This window comes from Salvelinus alpinus, chromosome 7, assembly GCF_045679555.1.
Source record: "Salvelinus alpinus chromosome 7, SLU_Salpinus.1, whole genome shotgun sequence".
Taxonomy (NCBI): domain Eukaryota; kingdom Metazoa; phylum Chordata; class Actinopteri; order Salmoniformes; family Salmonidae; genus Salvelinus; species Salvelinus alpinus.
This window is the reverse complement of record NC_092092.1, coordinates 45,051,491-45,077,370: the sequence shown is the minus strand read 5'-3', so window position 1 is coordinate 45,077,370 and position 25,880 is coordinate 45,051,491. Positions and strand designations below refer to the sequence as shown.

Genomic DNA, 25,880 nt, shown 5'->3' with positions numbered 1-25,880 from the left:
TATTCCCCTCTCATGTTTCTGCATCCGTCTCCTGAAACTCGTTCTAGGAGTCAATGATACAGTCTGAAGTTCAATCAGCTCTTTTTTATTTTATGTAACCTTTATTTAACTAGGCAAGTCATTTAAGAACAAAATCTTATTGACAACGACGGCCTACACCGGCCAAACCCGGACGACGCCGGGCCAATTGTGCGCCGCCATATGGGACTCCCAATGGGACTCCCAATCACGGCCGGTTGTGATACAGCCTTTTAACCACCGGAGAGAGAAAGGCAGTTAAAATCAGGACAGCATTGAGGCCTGTGCCTCTTTGCATCCTCCTGTATGCACCTGCTTTGACGGATAGGTTGACAAGGCTGGTGCGTGTAGCTGTCTGTGGTTCCCTGACGGTTTTCCCTCTCTGGCCCCTCCAATGTACAGTCCTATGCCACCATGCCCAAATTGCCCCATATTCTTTATATAGTGCAGTACTTTTGACCAGGGCCCTGTTCAAAGGAAGTGCACTACAAAGGGAACAGGGTTCCATTTGGGACGCTGCTATAGTGCCATCAGGACTATAGTGCCATCAGGACTAGACAGTGGTAGACCAGACAGGGGACTGAAACTTTAATGCTAATTGATCCCAAGGATGGCCAGGGATGGAATGTTGACACAGGTGTGTTTCCATAGGGCCTGCCACGGAAAGGCGGGGAGGGCTGGGTAACAGCATGGACCGTTGGGATACAGGACTGTGGCATGGCACAGAGTGCCCGCTGGGAGGGAGAGGGAGGGATGGAGAATGACCTATTTTCCTTTTTTAAGCTAGCACAACCATGGTGTGAATGGGGGAGATGGGGGTTGGTTGTGGTGTGTGTGTGTGTGTGTGGGTTGTATGGTGTGTGTGTGTGTGTGTGGGGGGGGTGTAGACGTGTGTCTGTTTTGTATGCTGATTTCTGAACACCACACAGTCTTAGATCTGCTGGAAAACGGTGCCAAAATAGTACTGTAGATTCGCTACCTCACTGACCAAAATCAGTTTTCACAGCTGGTTGGACATTTGTGTTTTTACCTGGAGGTTCTCACCACTTATAACAGCCAGGTGTAGGGATTACAACTGATCCTGTCTCCTATTTTCATTTATCTCATATTTGATGGCTTTTCCGCATGTAAACCTCATCAAAAACAAACGAACAATAGCTCGCCATGACAGACGCCCGAGCATCTGGCAAGCCAGCCACTCAGAATTTTCAAACCGCTTACTGCACACCCTGTCGCTGTGATTGGACGAGAGATAAAGAAAAACAGGGAAGTAAAGAGTAAACAAACACAACTTGGAGGGTGGGGCTTTTACAGCATTTTATCGTGATGCAGATGTACAGAGAGAGAGAAAGAAAGATACAGCGAGAAAAGCAGAGAGAAGAGAGAAAAGCGAGAGAGGCAGGTGACAGCCTCCTCCTGTGTTGCGGTTTGCAGTCGTAAATTCTTCAAACAACATTGTGGGATCCTAACCAGTGTTAGGAGGAGCCACCTCCTCCAACCACGTCCCTGTTTCCCTTGTTTACCAGTCGCCTCTCTCCTTTGCTCCCCCGCTCCTCCGAAGAGGCTTTGTCCCGAGCAAGGCCCCATAAAAGAGTGATGAGGAGCCTTGTCGAGAGGACCTGTGTACACCACTTTATTCAGGAACGATCACTTATTTAAAGGTGTCGGAATCTTGTTGTTTGCTTGTTTTATTGAAAGCCTTGTGGGTAAAGTGGCACCGGAGCTGGCATGTGAACATCTCTCCGGGGGCTTCGCTGCAGAACATCTTCTTCCTTTTTTCGATAAATAAGTGAAGGGAGTGCGGATACATTTTTTTATCCCTGCGAAGATCCATTGTTGCCCGGGACGTGTTGGTAAGATGCGTGTGGGTGATGGAAAGCAAACTAACACACAAACACGTCCCAGGTCTGTGGTGGACCCCTCGCTGTGCTGCACAGAGTGAGTAGCAGCCGTGGTTAAGGAAGATGCATGCATAGCCTACCCCTTTCACCTCCCACAGTGAAAGGCAACAGAGCAAGCTGTTTGCACTTGGGACATCTACGGCCTTACTTAGACATCCAGTCGTACTGAATGAGTTTCACTGTCAGTTGATTGCAGTGATTTAGTTTTATATGCTCTTGAATCTCCTTCTCTGTTCATTCAGTCAGGGAGTCAAATTAATGTTTGAGCATGATCTGTTCTCAAACAATTTCCTGCATGGTATTGAGGAGGGACCTGCACATCCCACCTTGTCCTTTTAGAATGACTATGATGCAATAACGTAGCACCTCCCTTGCCTCCTTTTTAGCTGAGATGGCATCAGATATGTCGAAGTGTAGACTTCACATTCTCGGCGCAAAACGTGCTGGGAATGTGAAGTGCAGCGAGGTGCGGCCCATCGCGGGTGATTTTTGTACATCCGGGAGAGCCCGACCGATGAATGATTCAGAGTGGAGAGAGGAGACTAGAACTCACTCTGGCTTTAATGCCAAGCCACGGGAAACACGGGCATCTTCTGCATCATCTTCACCAAATGGGCCTGATGTTGTTGAGGAGAGAGACCCTTTTAAACCCTCACTGCACTCCCATGATCTCTCTCCGCTCATTTTTGTGCACTGGAACACATCAAAAGACAAATTGGTAAATAAATAATCAACAACAGCATGTTTTATTTATCTCCATAGGGCGAGGAGAGGATTGGAGAGGAGTCCTGGTGAGTTCTGAAAGCAGCCGGGTTTGAAAAGGCCACAGGGCATATTTGGTGTGGAGGGGAACTTTCCAAGGGTAGACCCGTTGCAAACTAATAGTTTGAGGGTTTGTGAGGAGAAACAAGGGACCTGAGTGTTAGCTACGACCTGTTTTCGGTGTGCAGAGTTCCTGCGGAGTCACTAGGGTACACATTTGTTTCCATATATCTAGACATTGGTCATACTAGCCCTTCTTTGCCTGTTTTCCACCGTGGATATTTTAGCATGTTGTTCTTTTATAGAAGTATATTATTGTATTTCACTATGGCAACAGCAGCTATTTCTATTCATTTCACCCCTCCTGAGGTGAATACAGTCTCAAGTGGAATTCCAGCAGCCTATTGTGTTATTTCTGGTTTGTGAATAGATTAGTGTGTGCGTCTTTGTCTCATCACTTGTGTGTGTGTGTGTGTGTGTGTGCCCTGTGTCCCTGCCTGTGTGTGTTTTCGTGCCTGCCTCCTCTGTGTATCTGAGCATATGCACCTGTGAGTGTGTTGGTGTGTGCGCATCATTGAGAGTGCACTCTGAAAGGGTCATTGCTGGAGCCAAAGCCACTGTAGGCTGTCAGACAGTGAGAGATGCAGCACCTCTAAAGGCCATGATTTTGGGGCCCCGCTGTCTATTAACAACCCTGCAACACTTCTCAGGGCTGTCTCGCGTTGCCCCCTCGGGCCCCCTCAGGTCCCTGAAGGAACAGCAGAGAGAGGCTGCTCCTCCGAGTAGGAGACGGCCCCTTTCAAACCCTCCAAACTCTAATTTTGACATCATCAACAGGATCTGACAGTAATGAGGCACCGAGTTGTCAGAGCGGCCACCAGCTTAGCTCAGTACTGTATGAGTATGTATGCTTTTATTCAGGGATGTTTGGTAAAGAAAAAGATGGATGAATGTGATGGCAATGACTTGACATGCAGTAATGTGAACGCTAATGCCAAAATTTTGCATGAAAGGTGCCTATTCTCGAAATAAAAAAGGTGCGCAAACAGCATTTCCGTGTGTTTACACTCCTACACAAATCAAATCCCTGGTTTTATTATTTTACTCCACTCCCTCTCTCATCCTACCACCAACCCCCCAGCCCATAGCTCCTTTCCTAAGGTCAAGGGTTAACACATCGTAATGGCTTTGTCGCCTCCCCCGGTGATGTACACTGGCTCAAGTGTTGGTTCCTCACACCCCCACTGTCATGTTGTGGATGTGTATGCATATGTGTCAGTCGTTCCTCACCGGGGGGTTTCTAAGGTTGGATTTATACATAGAACCCCTCCCCCATGACATTCAGAGCGGGGACAGCAGGCTTGCTTGCGGCGCACCTCAGAACAGATAGTGTAGAGATGTGTCCGTCACTTCATCTTGACGCCTCCTCCATAACATTCACATCAAGACATTCTCGCTTGAAATGATTCTTGATGCGAACCTACATCAAATATCAAATATCGGTTTGGGCAAACAAATAGAAAGAAACCATCTATCCTCCCTCGTATCAACATGGGCCATCTGTGTTTATCACGCTATCTGGCGTTCCCATCATCACAGAGGCTTTTGTGTTCACAACCTGGCATTTTCTTCCTGTATTTGTTTGGTGGTCCATCAGTCTATTTACTTTATCACGCTGCCAAATCATCCATTTACGCTCCCATCTGTCCGTCAAACTATATCTTAGCATCCATTTGTCTAACTCTCTCAATCAAAGCAGTGCTGTGTCAGGGCAGAGTGGCTTTCTTTCCTCCTGTATTTCGTCTCCGCACGTCTCACCATTAGACCCGTGTTTAAGTGGTTCCGGCTGCAGCACAATTAGGCTCCTCCGGACTCCCTGTACTCTCTGCCGGCGTATATACATACAGTACATGCATACGGGTCACACATATAATTACAGGCAATTCACAGCTCTTTCTGTGTTGACATTTGGTTGAATTGGATGGTGAGTGATTCTAGGTTGTTGTGCTACGTGACACAGAGACAGTGATGTGTTTTTGCAACGGTGAACGATGCTGACAGTTTTGTATGTGCTTTTATTGATGTTGGCCTATGGTATCATTGAATGATATGGTATGGTCCAAGGTGTGTGCTTTTGGCCGCAGCCACTTTACTACACTGGTACAGAGGACACGCGGTGGAGGTTGCGGAGACAAGTCAAGCTGTGCTGAACCAGGCCAGTGCACTGACTCCATTTGGTCCAGCTCACCCCAGCTCTGGCCTCTGGAGCTGCTAGTGCCCCAAGGCCCACCCTGGCCTCCCACCGAGCCCCCTATCAGTTTTGGAGGATCAGCGATTGACCACCTCGGGCGGCCCTGTGCCTGGACCTGATGGATTACCTGCTACCCTGGCTCAGGACTAGGAAAAGCCCGGGCCCTAGCTGCACTAGATGCGACAGACCCCATCTGTGTTCATTGCTGACTCCAGCTCCAGCCTGCCCCCCGGGCTACAGGCTTAGGCCAGTAATGAACCCCCCACTCAGAGGCTTACTGTCCATGCTATTTTCCCCACAGCCTTATATACCCCAAATGCTAGCCTTTTGCCAATATGGACAGCTAGCCTAGCAATGAATCTCAAACAGGCATTGAGCACGCACCCTAACGATTTGAGGAGTGTATGCACAGTTGAAATTGATTTTTCTTTCTGAAGCCTGCTTCCTGAAATCTACTGCTGAGCAGATGATCATGAATGGGAGTTATGCCTCTGGCGCTTGATCGATTGCAAGAAGGTTTTCATCTTTTGCCTGTTTGGTGCGTTTGTGCATTGCCTCGACTGCCAGGAGAATGCTAGGAAGTATTGTTCCGTAGCAAAAGAAACAGATATCAGTCCAGATATCAGAAGGGAAAAGGGCCCAATGAGAAATCACAAGTACTAGCGGCCTGTCAAGCTCGTTGTTTTCAATCAAAGATAGAGGCCTAAAAGACTGAGCACACGCTAGGCTGCAGAGGAAGAAGTTTAGACTTTTTATTTTTGATCGTGAGTTTGACACATACACACACACACACACACAGTTGTTCTCTCTCTTCCCGTCACACTGTTTGTCACTGGTACAAACCTGTCAAAGCCGTCCCGCCGAGGAGGTAACCTAGTACTCTATCTCCCCTCTAAAACAAAATATTTGTTTATGGACACGTGTAGTGATTTCCAGGTCTCCTGCGCCGTATTGTGTTCCCGAGCTGTCAAGAGACATTACTCTCAGCCCCTACTCCCCTTTCAGCGACAGCGAGCAGGGGAGAGAGAGAAAGAAAGAGAGGGGGCAGCGGACAATGGAGAAGTGTGGGGGGAGGAGGGACTGGTGTGGAGGGGCACAGCAGTGGGCAAAGGAAGACGCAAGGCCTGTAGCAAAATCAGTTAAGATGCTGCCTCCTTTCAAATAAGGGGCTAAAGGGCCCGGTTGGTCAGTACTTTAATGCAGTCCTTAAGGTAGATTTGTGAGAGAGAGGCATTTGGATTGGGAGAGAGAATAGGTTGTATTGAGTATCTGGGTCATTCACCAGTGTGTGTGTGTAACTGGTGAGCAGCGTGATTGAAATCCACGATATGGACATGAGAGAGATTCGCATCAGTTGTGTTTGGAGTTGACGCCGCTTTTATATCCCATTACCGTTTCATTATCCTTTTGTCTCAACAAACTGTCAGATTAGGCTCACTTTAGATTCACTTTTCCCTGCAAAGGATTTTAGCTGGGTATACATACACGCCATGCACACCATACTTTAAGCTTATCTGCATTCTTCTGGAATTTCAAGCAGGAGATTGGAGTGTTTTGTTGTTTGGGGTTGCTTTTTGGTAGTTCCTGGGGATTTGACAACTATCCCTTTGATTTCATGTAAACATCTGTAAATCCGGCCATGCTTGCATGGGATCCTGAGATAGAGAGAGAGTGAAAGAGGGGGACAGGAAAGAGGGGGAGAGGAGTGAAGGGGGGAGAAAGTGAGTGAGAAAGATAAAAAGAGAGAGAGAGAGAGAACGGGCAAGAGAGAGACAGAGAACGGCCGAGAGAGAGAACGGGCGACAGAAAGAGGGAGGAGAATTTCAGCATCTTGCCTCAGCATATCCAGGCCCGCCTTCTGTGTTTCCTCTGTCACACCACTCTGATCCCTTTTTCCATCTGACGCGGGCCCCGTGAAGAACACCCCCCTAAAATGTCCTGACTACCCGCACACTCATTTAGCTGACATTACTGAAGACCTAAGGCCTTCACAAGATACCAGACACGAGACATTGACATGCTTCGCAGTTGTATAGCTATAAAAATAAACCAAGCTTTCAGTGAGCTCTTGCAGTTTTTTGTTGTTACATTCTGTTAGGAAATATTTAGCAATGTTTAGAGGGGGTCTACTTAAGTCAATGCAACTCTGCCGCAATCTGACAGCGTTATAAAATTCTTTACACTGTCAAAATTGTGTTATTGTGTTATTGATTATGCGTCCCTTCACGTCAGTCAACCTATTTTTTTATAACACTTATAACACATATAACAGATGCCTATAACAGAAGCTGATCAGACAGATGTGAAGTGTTGTTGACTACACAGCTCATTCTGTGTTGTTGACTATACATTTCAAACCCAACTGATAAATTACCCATAGACTGATCTGAGATCAGATTTTAAAGTGTCACAGTCTGCCCATGTTCTTCGACCTTAATCCCTCTCCACTTGTCTTGCTCTCTCTCCCTCTCCTCTCTTTCTCACTCTCTCTCTTTCTCTCTGCTATTTATCTTTCTCTCCACCCTCTCTCTCTCCATCTCACCCCCCTACCCTCCTCCAGAACTTAAGTTACCCTTCAGTTGGACTCCAGTTTTCCCCATTCAAAGCAATTACTCTCATCTTTGAACAAGCCTCTGTTATGGTGCAAACTGTAGTTTTGCTTCTGCAACCCTATAAATTAAAGCCGGAAAAATGTCTGTTCTGCCCCCCCGCATCCCATTTATATATCTTGCTTCTGGTGTTTCTCGGAGCTCCATTACTCTGCAGCCACCAGCCCTGGCTGAGGACAGGGAGAAGATGTGAGGGAAAGATAGAAGTTGCAGAGGATAGCACAGCTCTCAGAGAACTGGGAGTAATGGCGGTGTGTTGTGTGACGCGGAAAAATATTGAATCACCCCGTATTGCATTTTGTCTCATTGAAATATAAAGTGTTGTGTGAGTGTGTTTGGCCGTGTGTGTGTGTGTGTGTGTGTAATTATCCTAGAAGGAAAAGGATGATGATGGTGATTATGCTTACCTTTACCACTGTTATCTTAACCCTAATGGATACATACAGTGTGTTTATGTAGATGCCAAAGCAGCAGCTAACCCAGATGTTAATGAACTTTAACATACTGTATTTAATCCCTGCTCAGTTTACCGGAACAGTCTTCCTGTTTATATAGGGAACGCCTGGAAGATCTGACTGGGAATGCTTTGATAGATTACTAGCAGGCTTCCTCTTTGCGTTCGGATCACAGGCCCCGCTGATGATGTAATGCTGTGTAATTAGTAAAAGATTAAAGTAACACAAAACCCATTATGGGTTTTCATCTCTTTTTGGAGGGACCAGAGACGCGGGAGCTCCCCATCGCTCCATCACAACATGAAATGGCATTTTACTGGACACTTTCCAGTAAATCAGACAAGAGCTCTGTGTGTGTGTGTGTGCGTGTGTGTGTGTGTGTGTGTGTGTGTGTGTGTGTGTGTGTGTGTGTGTGTGTGTGTGTGTGTGTGTGTGTGTGTGTGTGTGTGTGTGTGTGTGTGTGTGTGTAATATATACAGTTGAAGTCGGAAGTTTACATACACCGTGTGTGTGTGTGTGTGTGTGTGTGTGTGTGTGTGTGTGTGTGTGTGTGTGTGTGTGTGTGTGTGTGTGTGTGTGTGTGTGTGTGTGTGTGTGTGTGTGTGTGTGTGTGTGTGTGTGTGTGTGTGTGTGTGTGTGTGTGTGTGTGTGTGTGTGTGTGTGTGTTCGTTCGTGTGTTCGCGCGAGTGCGAAGGAGGCCTCATGGTTGGTTGTCATTTTGGCGTCCTCCCTTCATATTACCTTTGGCCTATCCAGGCCGCGTCTCCTTGTGGCATGGATCACTGGGATGCATTGTTACACACCCCTTAGAGTGTGTTCGTGTGTTGTGTGGTGATTTGCCACTCCTTACTCACCCCCCTTGGCGCGCTGCTTTACCACTCGAGAAACAAGAAACAATGCCAGTCGTTTGCATTTAATTACGCTCTGTGAGAGCCAGACAAGTCCCCACTGTAACCAGGAATGCTCTTATTATTTTGTCAATTCCCCCTTTCTCCCTCTCTTTGTGCTTCTGCTAACGCTAAAAGATGCCGCCTCGGGGAGAAGCAGGTAAAGGGAGCCATCAAAACCGTTGGCAGCAGACAGATTTGTGATCAGTGCTAGAAATAGCCTCGAAGTCGTTTGGTGTGTGGTTTTCCTTGTATAGTGTGTGTGTGTGTGTGTGTTTCTATGGGTGTTTAAGTGTTTTCATCCCTGTAGAGGATAACTGTAACGTTTAGTCTGCCAATAGACATGGGCCGCTGTTTGTCCAGTTGTTGTCGCTAGATTGACGTGGGGAGGAAAGATTTGCTTTTATACCTGACGATGCGAACTGGAAAGGCTATTAGAAGCAAATGTTTCCACTCTGAAGTATCCTCCAATCGGAGATGCATTTGATTTTACCGGCCACCTTCCCTCTTCCCTCCTCTCACCAAGTCTATGTAAAAGCTTACCCATACCTTCAAAAAGTAGGCTTGATGCCAATTACCCATGTCATTTTCAAACTGTTGTCCGGTCACCTGAATGGAAAGGCAATCTTCGCTGGGGAACTTGTAGAGATGGGAACGGTGTGAACCATTTCCAATTGCAACCTTCTACACACAATGGCTGGTTCTTCGCTGCGCCGAACAAGTTCAAGGAGTTGATCGAGTGTCTTCATGCCGACCTTAAGCGCATAATGTGTGCAACTTTCAAATCTTCAAAGTGATTCCAAACAGACGGCGATAATTATGTCCTGGAAGTGTTGAAGTGTTTGTGTTTTCTCGCTCCGTCCCTACTCTTCATTTCTTGGCCATACCCAGTCCCTCTCCTTTCTCTCTTTCATCTCTCCTCTCTCCTCCTTCTTTTCTCCCTCTCACGTCTGGTAATAGATACAGCCAGTTCGAAGCCCGGTATTAAAGGGAGGAGGACTGTATTCTCAAAGTGCCTCCGTTATATGCTGTTCTAATGGGCTCAAGGTCGGAGGCGAGTGCTCGTCCCGAAATGAGGTCACCTTGATTGGAATTGCAAAAGGCGAGGAATCGGACGTGGACGTTTTCTGGCACCAATTTTTTTTTTTTTAAGTTGGTTCTTTGGTCTCTTGTTTTAAAGTTTATTGTTTACCATTGGTGGTGGTTTGCATGGAACATTTGGCGCCTGCGAAATTGTTCGAGCTTGCCCCTTAGGCACGAGAAACCCTTGGAAGCATTTTTGAAGATGAAAGGGAGGGTGATCGTGGAAAGTCTCTCAGATGTGCTCTGCAATATAGAGCATGTGAAGTTCAGAAGGTCGCAGGCTGTAACTTTCACCAACTCAAGTCAGCGGGAAGCATATAGCACATCTGTCTCTCTCCATGCATATATATATCTCTCCGGCTTTCTCTGCCTCTTTCTTTATCTCACTCAGGCTCTCTCTCTCTTTATCTCTAGGTTCCTCACTCTCTTTTTTATATCTGCCTTGCTTTCTTCTTTCTGTCTGTCCTTCTCCCCCTCTCCTTTTCAATCTCCTTCCCTATCTGTTACCCCCCCCCCCTGCTTTCTCTCCTCCATCCTACTCCCCCCTCTCCTTCTGTGCGCCATCTGCATGCTCTCTCTCAATCTGAGGCGTCTGTGTTGGAAGTCTTGGTAGTGGAGATGTGTGCACCCCACTGCCGTCACAGTCACTCTGTCGCATTAAACAACGCCCAGCCCGGGACACCTGGCACCCCACAGCTGGCACTGAGTAATGGGCTCCACCATGGCAGTGCCAGGGGAGGCCTGCATGGGCTTAGCTAGCTACCTTGTTTCCGTTGATATCTTGCTTCCTGGCCGCCCAGTGCTGCCCAACCCTCCTGCCACCTGGCATGGCGGGACCGTGCCATGGGTAGCCATGGGCAGCCATGGTTGGCCTGTTGGAGAGGGAGGGAGGGATTGTTTGTAATTCTCTCATGGACTTGGGAGCGTGGGCCGACGCAGCCAACCCGAACGGTTCTAAGTGAGCTGGTGGGCTCGCAGGAGGAGCCAGAGTGAAACTGTTGCGTAAATATTGGAAGTCCTAATAGAAATTCGGGAACACCTTGCCTCACCTTACACCAAATCCTGTTTGAAACTAACCAAAGACAACTCTGTCTCTCTCTCCCTCTCGCTCTCGCTCTCTCTGAGAGGGAGAGTGCTGTGTTTGTGTACTTGCCTGGCACCCTTGATCTTTAGGGTTGTGTGGTGTGTGTCTCTGCTTTAAGTTTGGCCTGCATTTAAGGGACATTTCTAAATTGTGCAACTTCATATTGCTCATCTCCAGCACCACCCCAACATCAGCATATGTGAAAACGGTGCATTTCAATGTCTTGTAACAAAAAAGATAGAGGAAGATAAGTGTTTCAAATGACATCATCAACTGATTAGTAGACCAGGCACGGCGCCAGGATTTTTTTCTCTCCCGGTGCTAAGAGGGAGGCTTGACCAATACGTGGGGTTGCTAAGAAAATATTTGATTTTCATGACATTTAAGTGCATTTATTCCATATGTATAATCAGACAACTGTGCATTGGTAATAATGTTTCTGATGAAATGGCTATCACAACGTCAGAAATTACATTAATAATATCCAAAGTGCAACAACAATGAGAAGTGCAATGCATTTAGCCTATGCCTGTTAACTGTGCGCACACTTGTAAAACGAACTGGCTATCATCACAATCTTAGTGATTATATTTATATTGCAAACAAAAATAACTTGTAGGCTGACGATATACATGCGTACTGCTGTGTATTGGTTATAATGTTACGGATTAAATGTCTATCACAACATCAGAAATGAAAGGAATGATATCCACACTGCAGCCACAACGAGGAGTGAATTTACCTTTAACTGTGTACACATGGTGTAAAACGAGCTGGCTATCATTTTCTTATGGATTATATTTCTATCGCAAAAATACTTGTAGGCCGACTGGCGTCTTCTTGTTCCATCCAGATCAGCGCAATTGAATCATGTTCCCACCACCGGACAGGCGCGCTCTGTCAATAAATAAAAGGCTTTTCAGTTACCAAGTGTTGTTTTATGGAAGGACGATGCGTCTGTTGTTGTGGTTCAGTGAAAATAAGTCTATAATCTTCTGGACATCCAGGGCCTTGGTTCTTTCTGCGTGTATGGACAGGCAGGCAAGGTTGCTGAGTCGAGGGTTTGCCCACTATTTCATTCTGTATATCATGATGCGTGTACCTAGCATTTCTAGGATTATCTGAGATTTACAGATAATACAGGTACACGCGCGGCAAGAGCACGCAGCCAGGGTTCGGATTGAGAACGGAATGGCTGGTTATTAATTTAAAAAATATTTTTTAATAAATGTAAAAATTAAAAAAACACTAAAACGCTTGAGGGGGCTTAACTGGGGCTATGCAGATTTGTGACGGTGTAGCGCCGTGCCTGTAGTAGACAATGCCTACTCATAATTGGTTCAAATCACACGAGGCACGCCGATGTCATAGGAAACACTTATCTCCCTCTATCTTTTTCCCCCACAAAACACAGAAACGCGCAATTATGTTGATATTGGGGTGGTGTTGGAGATGATGAATATAAAGTTGATAAGGGAATATACAGTTGACATGCTAGCTGTGATGTGAGAATAGGTGGAAGGGCTCTCGAGTGGGAGGCCAGATCCCGAGCTCAATGGAGTTACTATGACACCAGACGCAAGCACCACCACTCCAGGCCCCTCTTGTCTGTTCCTCTCAACCCTGTTGCTCTCTTATTAATCAGCTTGGGTTCTGTTGTTGATGTTTTCCCTCCCTCCTCTCCTTCCCCTCACAACCCCTTTTTTTATTTGAGGTACCGTCTGTGTGTTACTATGACTCTAACAACACTTTCCTGTTCTCTCTCTTTCTTATTTTTTTTCTCTCTCTCTCTCTCTCCCTCTCTCTCTCTTCAGACAACCGCCGTGCGGTCCTGGAAAGGTCTCGATCACGCCACAACGCAAACCCCCATGCTCGATGATGGCCCGCGCCTACCAGAAGACGTTAGACAAGTGCCAAAGAGGCCTGCGAGGAGAATCTGAGGACGTGTAGTAGGAGAGATGGACCCCAGCCGTGTGGCACACACACACACTTAAACACTCACAGAAACATTAACAAACACACCAACACATGAACACACACATACACTATATATACAAAAGTATGTGGACACCCCTTAAAATTTGTGCATTCGGCCATTTCAGCCACACCCGTTGCTGACAGGTGTATATAATCGAGCATACAGTCATGAAGTCTCAATAGACAAACATTGGCAGTAGAATGGCCCATTCTAAAGAGCTCAGTGACTTTCAACGTGGCACCGTCATAGGATGCCACCTTTCCAACAAGTCAGTTCGTCAAATTTCTGCCCTGCTAGAGCTGCCCTTGTCAACTGTAAGTGCTGTTATTGTGAAATGGAAACGTCTAGGAGCAACGACAGCTCAGACGCGAAGTGGTAGACCACACAAGCTCACAGAACAGGACCGCTGAGTGCTGAAGTCGTAACACTCACTACCGACTTTCAAACTGCCTCTGGAAGCAACGTCAGCACAATAACTGTTCGTTGGGAGCTTCAGGAAATGGATTTCCATGGCCGAGCAGCCGCACACAAGCCTAAGATCACCATGCGCAAAGCCAAGCGTCGGCTGGAGTGGTGTAAAGCTCGCCACCATTGGACTCTGGGGCAGTGGAAACGCGTTCCCTGGAGTGATGACTCACGCTTCACCATCTGGCAATCCAAAGGACGAATCTGGGTTTGGTAGATGCCAGGAGATTGCTCCCTGCCCCAATGCATAGTGCCAGCTGTAACGTTTGGTGGAGGAGGAATAATGGTCTGGGTCGGTTTTTCATGGTTCGGGCTAGGCCCCTTAGTTCCAGTGAAGGGAATCTTAACGCTACAGTGACAATGAAATTCTAGACTATTATGTGCTTCCAACTTTGTGACAACAGTTTGGGGAAGGCCCTTTCCTGTTTCAGCATGACAGTGCCCCTGTGCACAAATCACAGTCCATGCAGAAATGGTTTGTCGAGATCGATGTGGAAGAACTTGACTGGCCGGCACAGAGCCCTGACCTCAATCTCATCTAACACCTTTGGGATGAATTGGAACGCCGACTGCGAGCCAGGCCTAATTCCCAACATCAGTGCCCGACCTCACTAATGCTCTTGTGGCTGAATGGAAGCAAGTCCCCACAGCAATGTTCCAAATTCTAGTGGAAAGCCTTCCCAGAAGAGTGGAGGCTGTTATAGCAGCAAATGGGGGACCAAACTCCATGGAATGAGATGTTCGACGAGCAGGTGTCCACATACATTTGATCGTATAGTGTATATATATATATACAGTTGAAGTCAGAAGTTTACATACACTTTTTCCCCCACTCGTTTTTCCACCACTCCACAAATGTCTTGTTTACAAACTATAGTTTTGGTAAGTCGGTTGGGACATCTACTGTGTGCATGACACAAGTAATTTTTCCAACAATTGTTTACAGACAGATTATTTCACTTATAATTTTGAGGTTGTTGGTGAATGGAAAAATGCGGAGTCAGGCGCAGGACACAGATATGAGTAATAATCCGAATTTACTCAAAATATAAGAAATGTTCCAACAAGGAAAAACACAATATTCCAGAGCACAAAAGAACGAACTCACATGACAAACAATAACGCACACAACAGAGAGGGAAGCCAGAGGGTTAACTAAGGAACATTAATTAATAGAATGGAAACAAGGTGTGTATGAATAAGACAAAACAAAACGAAAAAGAAACATGGATCGGTGGTGACTAGAAAGCCGGTGACGTCGACCGCCGAACGCCGCCCGAACAAGGAGAGGGACCAACATCGGCAGAAGTCCTGACAATAATTCACTGTACCACAATTCCAGTGGGTCAGAAGTTTACATACACGAAGTTGACCGTGTCTTTAAACAGCTTGTAAAATTCCAGAAAATGATGTCATGGCTTTAGACGCTTCTGATAGGCTAATTGACATAATTTGAGTCAATTGGAGGTGTACCTGTGGATTTATTTCAAGGCCAACCTTCAAACTCAGTGCCTCTTTGCTTGACATCATGGGAAAATCAAAAGAAATCGTGGACTTCCACAAGTCTTGTTCATCCTTGGGAACAATTTCCAAATGCCTGAAGGTACCACGTTCATCTGTACAAACAATAGCACGCAAGTATAAACACCATGGGACCACGCAGCCGTCATACCGCTCAGGAAGGAGACCCATTCTGTCTCCTAGAGATGAATGTACTTTGGTGCGAAAAGTGCAAATCAATCCCAGAACAACCTTGTAAAGATGCTGGAGGAAACAGGTACAAAAGTATCTATATCCACAGTAAAACGAGTCCTATATCGACATAACCTGAAAGGCCGCTCAGCAAGGAAGAAGCCACTGCTCCAAAACCGCCATAAAAAAGCCAGACTATGGTTTGCAACTGCACATGGGGACAAAGATCGTACTTTTTGGAGAAATGTCCTCCCGTCTGATGAAACAAAAATAGAACTGTTTGGCCATAATGCCCATTGTTATGTTTGGAGGAAAAAGTGGGATGCTTGCAAGCCGAAGAACACCATCCCAACCGGGAAGCACGGGGATGGAAGCATCATGTTGTGGGGTTGCTTTGCTGCAGGGGGGACTGGTGCACTTCACAAAATAGATGGCATCATGAGGGAGGAAAATTATGTGGATATATTGAAGCAACATCTCAAGACATCAGTCAGGAAGTTAATGCTTGGTTGCAAATGGGTCTTCCAAATGGACAATGACCATACTTCCAAAGTTGTGGCAAAATGGCTTAAGGACAACAAAGTCAAAGTATTGGAGTGGCCATCACAAAGCCCTGACCTCAATCCCATAGAAAATGTGTGGGCAGAACTGAAAAAGCATGTACGAGCATGGAGGCCTACAAACCTGACTCAGTTACACCAGCTCTGTCAGGAAGAATGAGTCAAAATTGACCCAACTTATTGTGGGAAGCTTGTGGAAGGCTACCCGAAACGTTTGACCCAAGTTAAACAATTTAAAGGCAATGCTACCAAATACTAATTGAGGGTATGTAAACTTCTGACCCACTGGGAATGTGATGAAAGAAATCAAAGCTGAAATAAATCATTCTCTCTACTATTATCCTGACATTTCACATTCTTAAAGTAAAGTGGTGATCCTAACTGACCGAAGACAGGGACATTTACAAGGATTAAATGTCAGGAATTGTGAAAAACTGAGTTTAAATGTATTTGGCTAAGGTGTATGTAAACTTCCGACTTCAACTGTATATATTACACACACACACACACACACACACACACACACACACACACACACACACACACACACACACACACACACACACACACACACACACACACACACACACACACACACACACACACACACACACTGCCAGGTCCTGAAGAAAAAGAAGACCCCTAGAGAGGCTATGCTGAACTGAGGAGCTGACAAAACAAGAACAGTACATTTTCACTCACAGAACATTCAATAGTCATACTGTTGGACTGACCGCCTTACATATTTATTCACTACTTTCTCATGGCTCTGCCTGTACATGAGTGTTTAAAGCTTGGGTTGTTTTGAAAAAGCTTTTTTTTCTTTGTTGTTTTTGCTTTTTTGTCTGGACACGTCATACATGGTCTCTCAAATTGTCATATAGGTCCACAGAACTTGTCCTCTCATCTCTGGTCATATACTTCCGATTGGATGCAGTATTGCTTGAGAAATGTGAGTAGTAGGGCCTCCCGGGTGGCGCAGTGGTCTAGAGCACTGCATCGCAGTGCTATGCTGCGCCACCAGAGTCTGGGTTCGCGCCCAGGCTCTGTCGCAGCCGGCCGCGACCGGGAGGTCCGTGGGGCGACGCACAATTGGCTTAGCGTCGTCCGGGTTAGGGAGGGTTTGGCCGGTAGGGATATCCTTGTCTCATCGCGCTCCAGCGACTCCTGTGGCGGGCCGGGCGCAGTGCGCGCTAACCGAGGGGGCGGGTGCACGGTGTTTCCTCCGACACATTGGTGCGACTGGCTTCCGGGTTGGAGGCGCGCTGTGTTAAAGAAGCAGTGCGGCTAGGTTGGGTTGTGCTTCGGAGGACGCATGACTTTCGACCTTCGTCTCTCCCGAGCCCGTACGGGAGTTGTAGCGATGAGACAAGATAGTAATTACTAGCGATTGGATACCACGAAAATTGGGGAGAAAAGGGGATAAAATTTTAAAAAAGAAAAAAAAAAAAAAAAAAGAGAAATGTGAGTAGTGATGTAGCTAGAGAATAGTCAGTGAGGACTGCACTATATTGTATGCTTATCAGCAAGAAGATTTTACTAACCACATCCAACAGAGCTTCCCTTCTCTTTTCTGCTTGTATTCAACACATCCAGCAATTGACTGTGGCCACAGGTGTGAAACCCTTTTTCTGTCAAATGTTATTTTCTCTGGCATGAAACCAGATCCTATTATGAATAACATATCTCACAACAACGACACAGAACTGCACCCTGTAAATGTGCATCGCTGATCCTTGACTGAATTCTCCATATGTTGTGGACTGTATTTATTGTTTTGTGTTTTTTTCTCCCTTAGATGTCAAATGCCTTAGGTCTTGAGAGGTTTTGCTCGCTAGCTGTTCACGCAGAAACCTGAAATATATATGAACATACAAGCCTCAGCGAAAGGCTGCTTTTACTGAGCGCTCAACCACACAAGCCAGTCAAGCTTCTGAATTGCTAACTAGCGTTAGCATGCTGAAGCATTAGCTTGTCTGCTCCAGTCAGGCTTCTGAATGGCTTACTAGCATTAGCATGCTAAGCCATTAGCTTGTCAGAGAGGGAAAGACACATGAATGGGTTCTCCCCATTTCTTAATGTCAGTGCTAAGAGCTTTCCCGTTACTATCAGTTTTCTTCTAACCGTAGCATAACCTGCCCAGACTTCACATTCATTTGACAAGATATCGTACGTAACAAAATTGCCATATAAAAAAAATCAGCAAATGCATAAATGCTAGTTTGATAATTCAGTTAGAAAATAATTATCTAAGTATTTTAGATAATTAAGGAGCCATTTGAGGAGTAAGGAGCCATTTGAGATTTTTTACCCCTTTTTTTCGCACATATTTATTCCCATATTCACAAAGAGGGGCGAGAGCACGCTTGTCCCTTCCATGTCTGAGCAGTAAGCAGATGCTAGAGAAACGGTCGCTTTCCCCCAAAAGGCAACCGTAGCCAGAGGAATACATTGAGGGTTGATGCAGACAACATGGTGGCTGTCTCAGTAAGGGAAGCCTCCACACACCCTCCCTTGCCCTACTGCTTATGGCGTGAGTAACCGCTCGCCACAATGTGATGTAATTACCATAACACCGCTGGAAAAGCTGTTTGCAGCAAATCAAGCCTTCCCCGTGATCGGAACAGAAGCTTGGGAGAAAAGCAATGTTGCCGTTTAAACAGTCTGCCAGCGAGGTGTGGAATGAGACGGTCTGTTGCACTCTTTGTCTTAGAAGCCTCACTGGTCAAGTTTTATCAATTCGATCTCCATAACATTCCATTCCTCCGGTTCAAGGTGCATGAGAGTTACCTGGGAGAAGTGTGGCATAGTCAAGAAAGGCGATGAGGCATATTCTTTTGAGATTGGGGTGTACAGTTACAGAGGAGCTTCATCCCAAATGGTACACCCTTCCCCACATAGTGCGGTATTTTCAACTGGAGCCCTATGGGCCCTGGTCAAAAGTATTGCACTACGTAGGGAATCTGGTTCCATCTGGGATGCAGCCAGAGAAAGAAGTGAAGGCTATTTGCCATAGCTTTGGCTTCACACAATGTGTCATATACACTAGAGAGACCCGTTGTGGAAGATCCAGCACTGCCAAAGGCATTGATTTGCCTTTTCTCATAAGAAATCACCCTTTTGTTCTATTTTACCATCACACAGTACAAACCTTTTTCTTAACACTCCATTTCTTGAACTCCCACCCATACAACACTATGAACGTTGTGAACCCATACCATATAAGGCGTTTGATTTGTACCTTTTTCAAATTCCATAAGTTACTCCACGTGTGAGTCTGCGATTAGAGGAATGCCTCTAGCTTCAATGTGTTAGTTTTTTATTTAATTTCTTTGAATAATTAGACAGACAAATTGTTCTTTTTATCCTACTTTAATCAAATGTGTTTTTTTTGTGCCAAGTTTGTATTCAAAACATGAAAAACTGTTACAGAATGGTGACTGGATACTCAGTTTTAATGTTTTGTTTTTGTATTTATCAAAAGGGATCAAATATCTCTCCTAGTCAAGTGAAATTATAGTTAAACTTGTACAGAATAAAATCTAGATTTTGAACCTGATAGCCAACTCTTTAAACAAGTCCATAGTACACATTTAAGCAGGTAAACATTGATACATTGAAAATATGAAATTGTGATGTGATCACACATAATGGAACACAATTCATGCAAATATCATCAAATAACATCTTTTGGAATTTAACACAGAATATTTTGACTGAATTAGATTTTTTTTTATTCCAGATGAATCTCTAATTCTTGATTTCCCCGGTACAATGAAATCAGAGACTAAAACTACCTTCCCCATTTGTGATTGTTGTATTTTCCCCTGTAGGCTGGTCCCATATCTGTTTGTGCTGTATAGCCAACTGTCGCCTATGCAGCACAAGCAGATCTGTGACCAGGCTATGCTGTAGAGTGATAAATGTGTGCTGTGTATACGCAGATACTAGTAGCAGTGTTGCAGGTGGCAACAGTACCTGTCAATGGACTGAACCACCACAGTAGTGTTACAGGGTCCCTCTGATTGGGCCAAATCATTTCATGCTCACCCCGGGTTTGGCGCTAAAGGCAGTATTCTTACTTGAGATCTGCTCTAAGGTGACCATACTAAGGGCAATCCGCTTAACTCAAAATGTTCACCCAAGTCTCTTATTGACATCAATAAATGATTTACATGAAAGTCTGATTTGGGCAAGTGGATCTCAAGTCGGAAATACTGCCCTAACTGAGAAACCGACCATAAGAGCGAAGTGTGTCAATGAGGAGGCAGTTGTATGTGAAGCTATTTAGGTGCCATCATTTTGTGTATTCTGATTACTAGCGACATTTTGGATCGACGTTCAAACTGATTGACGGTGCACTTCAACTTTCATGATTACATTGCCATCGCCACAGAAACCAAGTGAACTACTTGCAAATGTTATTTTCAGCAAATAGTTCATTGCTGCCACATCTCCTTATTGTTCCCAATTTGTTAGTCCTTTATAATGTAATTTGTCAATGAAACATTATGATATGATGAATAAAGAAAAGATGAAGTAACAATGTTGACATGATGTATGCTGCCATAGCCCTGCCTGCCCTCGGCTTTGTTCACATTTACTTTTTTTTCTTTTTTCTTAAAAACAATTTATATTTGTAATATCTTTGCATTTATTTGTATCCATAAGGAAGACAAATTGTAATCGTTATGCACACTGTTCCTGCGTGAAGTATGTAATGGAATATCATACTAAATAATAACCACTTTGTTATATAAATTGATCTCTGAAAGAAGTGTCATCCTTACCATTGACTTGTGCCTCCTAAGTACAAACTGTGATTTTTTTATCAACCCCTGTTTAAATGTCTATTTTCCTGATCTAATCGCTGAGTATCGCCTGTAATTTTTGTAACACTTTAGCTGACAGGCATAACGATGTATTATGTCACTGTCTATTTTTATCTGACTTAAAAAGTTTTTTTTGTTGTTGTTAGGATCATTTCCTCCTGATGGCAGAGCAGATGATACCTGTCACTGATGATAATAGGGTATTACAATGCATTATAGCTTCATCATAATGCATTATACCAGGCTGTAGAAAAAAGTATAGCTTTCCTCACTTTCTTCCATTACAGTCTCCCTACAATGACCGAGCAGATGATACCTGTGCCTGGCTGACTTATGGACAGAGAGTACCGAGTGCTAGTGGTGTGAGCGCATGATAAATGGGAACGCTCCAGTCAGACCTATAGAAAGGCAACATATTTGGAGCTTCACGCCCCAGCCCTTTATCTTGCACTGTGTCAAAGGCAAGAAGATAACACGGTCAGCTCGAACTGTAGCTTACGGAAATGACCATCAGCCCATGAACTTGAGGCAAACAACAGAAGCAATCTCTTCTACTTGCAAAAAAAAAATCCTCCAACATACTTCAATGCAGGGAAATCAGGGCATTTTTGTCTGGAAAGTGATGAATAAGTAATTGTTTTACTTATTTCTCCCTCTCCAGACATAAATCCATGATTACCTTGCGTTGAAGTAAGTTGGAGCATTTTTTTGGCAGGTTGTCGATATTGCTCCTCTTGTCCTCAAATGTACACAGCTTAGGCTATTTATTTTGTGATGATGATTTTGAAGAGTGGCTATTTGAGGTGTAGAAACGGTTGTGCTGTATTTCTGTTTTTGTAAGCAAGTCATATTTTCTGGTACTTTGACAAAACACCTGAAATGTATTTATACTAGAATAGAGAAGGATAGTGAAAGTATAGTTATATACAGTACCAGTCAAAAGTTTGGACACACCTACTCATTCAAGGGTTTTGCTTTATTTTGTTTATTTTCTAAATTTTATCATAATGAAGACATCAAAACTATGAAATAACACATATGGAATCATGTAGTAACCAAAAAAGTGTTAAACTAATTTTACCTTTGAGATTCTTCAAAGTAGCCACCAATGTCCCTTGATGACAGCTTTGCACACTCTTGGTATTCTCTCAATCAGCTTCATGAGGTAGTCACCTGGAATTAATTTCAATTAACAGGTGTGCCAGGATCCAGTTGCAGAGGGAGGTGTTCAGTCCCAGGGTCCCGAGCTTGGTGACGGGCTTGGAGGGGAATATGGTGTTGAACGATGAGCTAGAGTCAATGAACAGCATTCTCACATAGGTACAGTGCTATCGGAAAGTATTCAGACCCTTTGTCTTTTTCCACATTTTGTTACATTACAGACTTATTCTAAAATGGGTTAAATACATGTTTTTCCTCATCAATCTGCACACAGAGTCTTCTTGGGTATGATGGTACAAGCTTGGCACACCTGTATTTGGGGAGTTTCTCCCATTCTTCTCTGCAGATCCTCTCAAGCTCTGTCAGGTTGGATGGGGAGTGTTGCTGCACAGCTATTTTCGGGTCTCTCCAGAGATGTTCAATTGGGTTCAAGTCTGAGCTCTGCTGAGCCACTCAAGGACATTCAGAGACTTGTCCTGAAGTCACTTCTGTGTTGTCTTGGCTGTGTACTTAGGGTCGTTGTCCTGTTGGAAGGTGAACCGGTCTGAGGTCCTGAGCGCTCTGGAGAAGGTTTTGATCAAGGATCTCTCTGTACTTTGCCCCGTTCATCTTTCCCTCAATTCTGACAAGTCTCTCAGTCCCTGCCACTGAAAAATGCTTCACCGTAGGGATGGTGCCAGGTTTCCTCCAGATGTGATGCTTGGCATTCAGGCCAAAGAGTTCAATCTTGGTTTCATCAGACCAGAGAATATTGTTTCTCATGGCCTGAGAGTCTTTTACCAAACACCAAGCGGGCTGTCATGGGTCTTTTACTGAGGAGTGGCTTCCGTCTGGCCTCTACCATAAAGGCCTGATTGGTGGAGTGATGCAGAGATGATTGTCCTTTGGAAAGTTCTCCCATCTCCACAGAGTTCACCTCCCTGACCAAGGCCCTTCTCCCCCGATTGCTCAGTTTGGCCGGGCAGACAATTCTAAGAGTCTTGGTGGTTCCAAACGTCTTCCATTTAAAAATTATGGAGGCCACTGTGTTCTTGGGCACCTTCAACACTGCAGACATTTTTTGGTACCCTTCCTCAGATCTGTGCCTCGACAAAATTCTGTTTCAGAGCTCTACGGACAATTCATTCGACCTCATGGATTGGTTTTTGCTCTAACATGCACTGTCAACTATGGGACCTTATTTAGACCAATCATTTAAATTTACCACAGGTGGACTCCAATCAAGTTGTACAAAGATCCCAGTGATTATCCATGGAAATAGGATGCACCTGAGCTCAATTTCGAGTCTCACAGTTAAAGGGTCTGAATACTTCACTAAATCAGTTTGGGATTTTTAATATATTTGCAAAAAATTCATAAAACCTATTATTTCTCTGTCATTATGGGGTATTTGTGTGTACTGTAGATTGATGAGGAAGAAAAACTATTTAATCAGTTTTAGAATAAGGCTGTAACGTAACAAAATGTGGAGAAAGTCAAGTGGTCTGAATACTTTCCGAATGCACTGTACTTCCCCTCTTGTCTAGGTGGGAGAGAGCAGTGTGGAGTACTATTGAGTTTGCATTGTCTGTGGATCTTTTGGGGCGGTATGCAAACTGGAGTGGGTCTAGGGTGTCAGGGAGGATGGAGTTGATGTGCCATGACCAGTCTTTCGTAGCACCTCATGATTACAGATGTGAATGTTATTGGGCAGTAGTCATTCTGGCAGGTTAACTTACTGTTCTTGGGAACAGGAACAATGGCGGTCAGCTTGAGGCATGTGGAGATTACAGAATGGGACAGAGAAAGGTTGAAAATGTCCGTAAAGACGCCTGCCAGCTGGTCTGCGCATGCTCCGAGGAAGCTCCCTGGTATTCCGTCTGGCCTAGCGGTCTTATGACTGTTGACCCATTTAGAGGTCTTACTTACGTCAGCCTCGGAGACCGAGATCACCCAGTTTGAGGTTTACTTTACTCTTAGCTTGTTTTTACACACCTGCTACCTTCTGCTACTAGCTTCGGCACAGAACCTCACTCTGCTCTTCTTCCTTAGAATGTAACACAAAAGCCTACAGCTTTGTCTGATGATGACAACAACAGCGAAGTGGGTCTGTTTTTGCCTCCATAAGTCTTTGGGGGTGATTCAGAAAGATTATGCTCCTCCTAGAATGTAACACGACAGTTTACAGCTTTGGCTGATGATTACAACAATAGCTACAGGGGTGGTCCACTTTTGTCTTTTCGAGGTGATTCAGAAAGATTATGCTCCTCCTGCCGTATTTGTCTGGTCTGGTGAAATTGTACTTCTTACGAAGGTGAGGGATAATGTTGCGCTACTAACTAGGATGAGGCATGGGTGGCCCTGTACAGGTAATGAGCTTAGCAGTGCAGTATATATGGTATGCGGCGATGGGATTTTGTTATTTTGACACCCCAGGTGAACTAGCCCTTTCAGTGTCTGAAAGATGAGCAGAGTCCACACGCTCTCAGCTGACAGATCAGCTGTCAACAATAGTACAACATAATATGTTGCATATTTATTTCCCAGACTTCCAGGAATATATAAGCGTGTGCAAGGCGAGGCGAAGTAGGGAGAAAGTAACGACTCCCTACTTACCTGAGATAATTCTGTCTCAGAGTTGGAGGAACCTTTTGTTGAGCAGCGTGTGTGTGCGTGCGTGCGCGTGTCAGCAGGTGTCTGTCTGTGGGAGACACAATGATATATTTTTTCCTGACGTTCTCCAGGGTTAGGGTTACACAGCTCTAACGACAGCTCGGATGATCATCACAAAGACATGCGGAAATGGAACCTGCAGTGAATTTGATCAGCCCCGTTAAACCCAATGTGATGTTAGAAAAGAGTGCCCAGTTGAAACAGTGTGGCGTTTTGATTATTACATCCAGCCAAGATAAAAATGAGATAGCAGTGGAGTGATGTCTGGCAGATATTTCAGCTTGGACGTCGGCCCACCACCTCAAGCTCAGGAAGACGGAGCTGCTCTTCCTCCCGGTGAAGGCCTGCCCTGTCCAAGACCTTTCCATCCCAGTTGACAACTTCACGATGTCCCCCTCCCAGAGTGCAAACAACTGAACCTGGACAACACCCTGTCGTTCTCTGCAAACATCAAAGCAGTGACTCGCTCCTGCGGGTTCATTCTCTACAACATCCATAGAGTACCGAACCTACTTCACACAGGAAGCGGCGCAGGTCCTAATCCAGGCATCTACTGTCTGGACTACTGCAACTCTATGTTGGCTAGGCTCCCCGCTCGTGCCATCAAACCACTGCGACTTACCCAGAACGCTGCAGCCCACTGGCTTCCAGTCGAAGCTCGCATCCATTACAAGACCATGGTACTTGCCTACCGAGCATCAAAAGGAACTGCCCCTCCCTACCTTCAGGCTATGCTCAAACCCTACACCCCCAACCCAAGCATTGAGTTCTGCCACCTCTGGTCTCTTGGTCCTCCCACCTCTACGGGAGGGCAGCTCCCGCTCAGCACAGTCCAAGCTCGTCTCTGTCCTGGCACCCCAATGGTGGAACCAGGACATCAGAGTTCCTACCCCTGTTCTGAATACATCTGAAACCCTAAAACTTCAAAGAGTATTTTAAATAATACCACAGCACCCAATCATGTGCATGTTTGTGGCCACCTCTTGCCACTAACCCCTTGGCACTAGTTCTATAAAATATATATAAATGTAAGCATTATGGTAGGTGCCATATTATTTACACTTATCCAATCCTATCATATTTAAACAAATGCCTGATTAGGGACTAGGGGTTGTTTGTGTCTCCTACCTCATCATGGTCGTTTCCCTCTTTAGATCACTGCAGAGCCAACATGTCTGCTGAGGCTGGCTCTCAGGAACCTGGATGTGAGTCTCTGTCTGCCTGTCATAATCTCTCTCCGCCCTCTCCCCTCCCTAGCAGACGGGCAGCGAGTTGGCATCTTTTCTCCTGTCTGCCCCGGGGCTGTGGAGCTCACTGCTGCTCCCAACATGGTCCTGTATCCCCTAACTCCCTCATCCTTCTCCATCTCTATCTCACCCGAACCGCATCCAACCAGAAACTCGATCCAGGAGGAGTAGTCACTTGCCAGCTGGGAGGGGTTGTCATAGGAGAGGCTACAACCTGTCAGAATATGTTCATGTCTCCTATCC

General features: G+C 45.3%; 1 protein-coding gene across 4 annotated transcripts in view; it reads left to right on the top strand.

Annotated features, from left to right (window-relative positions):
• Positions 1-20,510, top strand: part of LOC139580189 (protein diaphanous homolog 2-like) — a 643,765-nt gene extending 623,255 nt beyond the window's left edge. For all 4 annotated transcript variants that reach the window (XM_071408766.1, XM_071408767.1, XM_071408768.1 and 1 more), the window contains one exon: positions 12,865-20,510. In XM_071408766.1, the coding sequence (XP_071264867.1) occupies positions 12,865-12,929 (65 nt within the window). In that variant the 3' untranslated portion in view covers positions 12,930-20,510. The remainder of the gene's footprint in view (positions 1-12,864) is intronic.
• Positions 20,511-25,880: the final 5,370 nt, after the last annotated feature.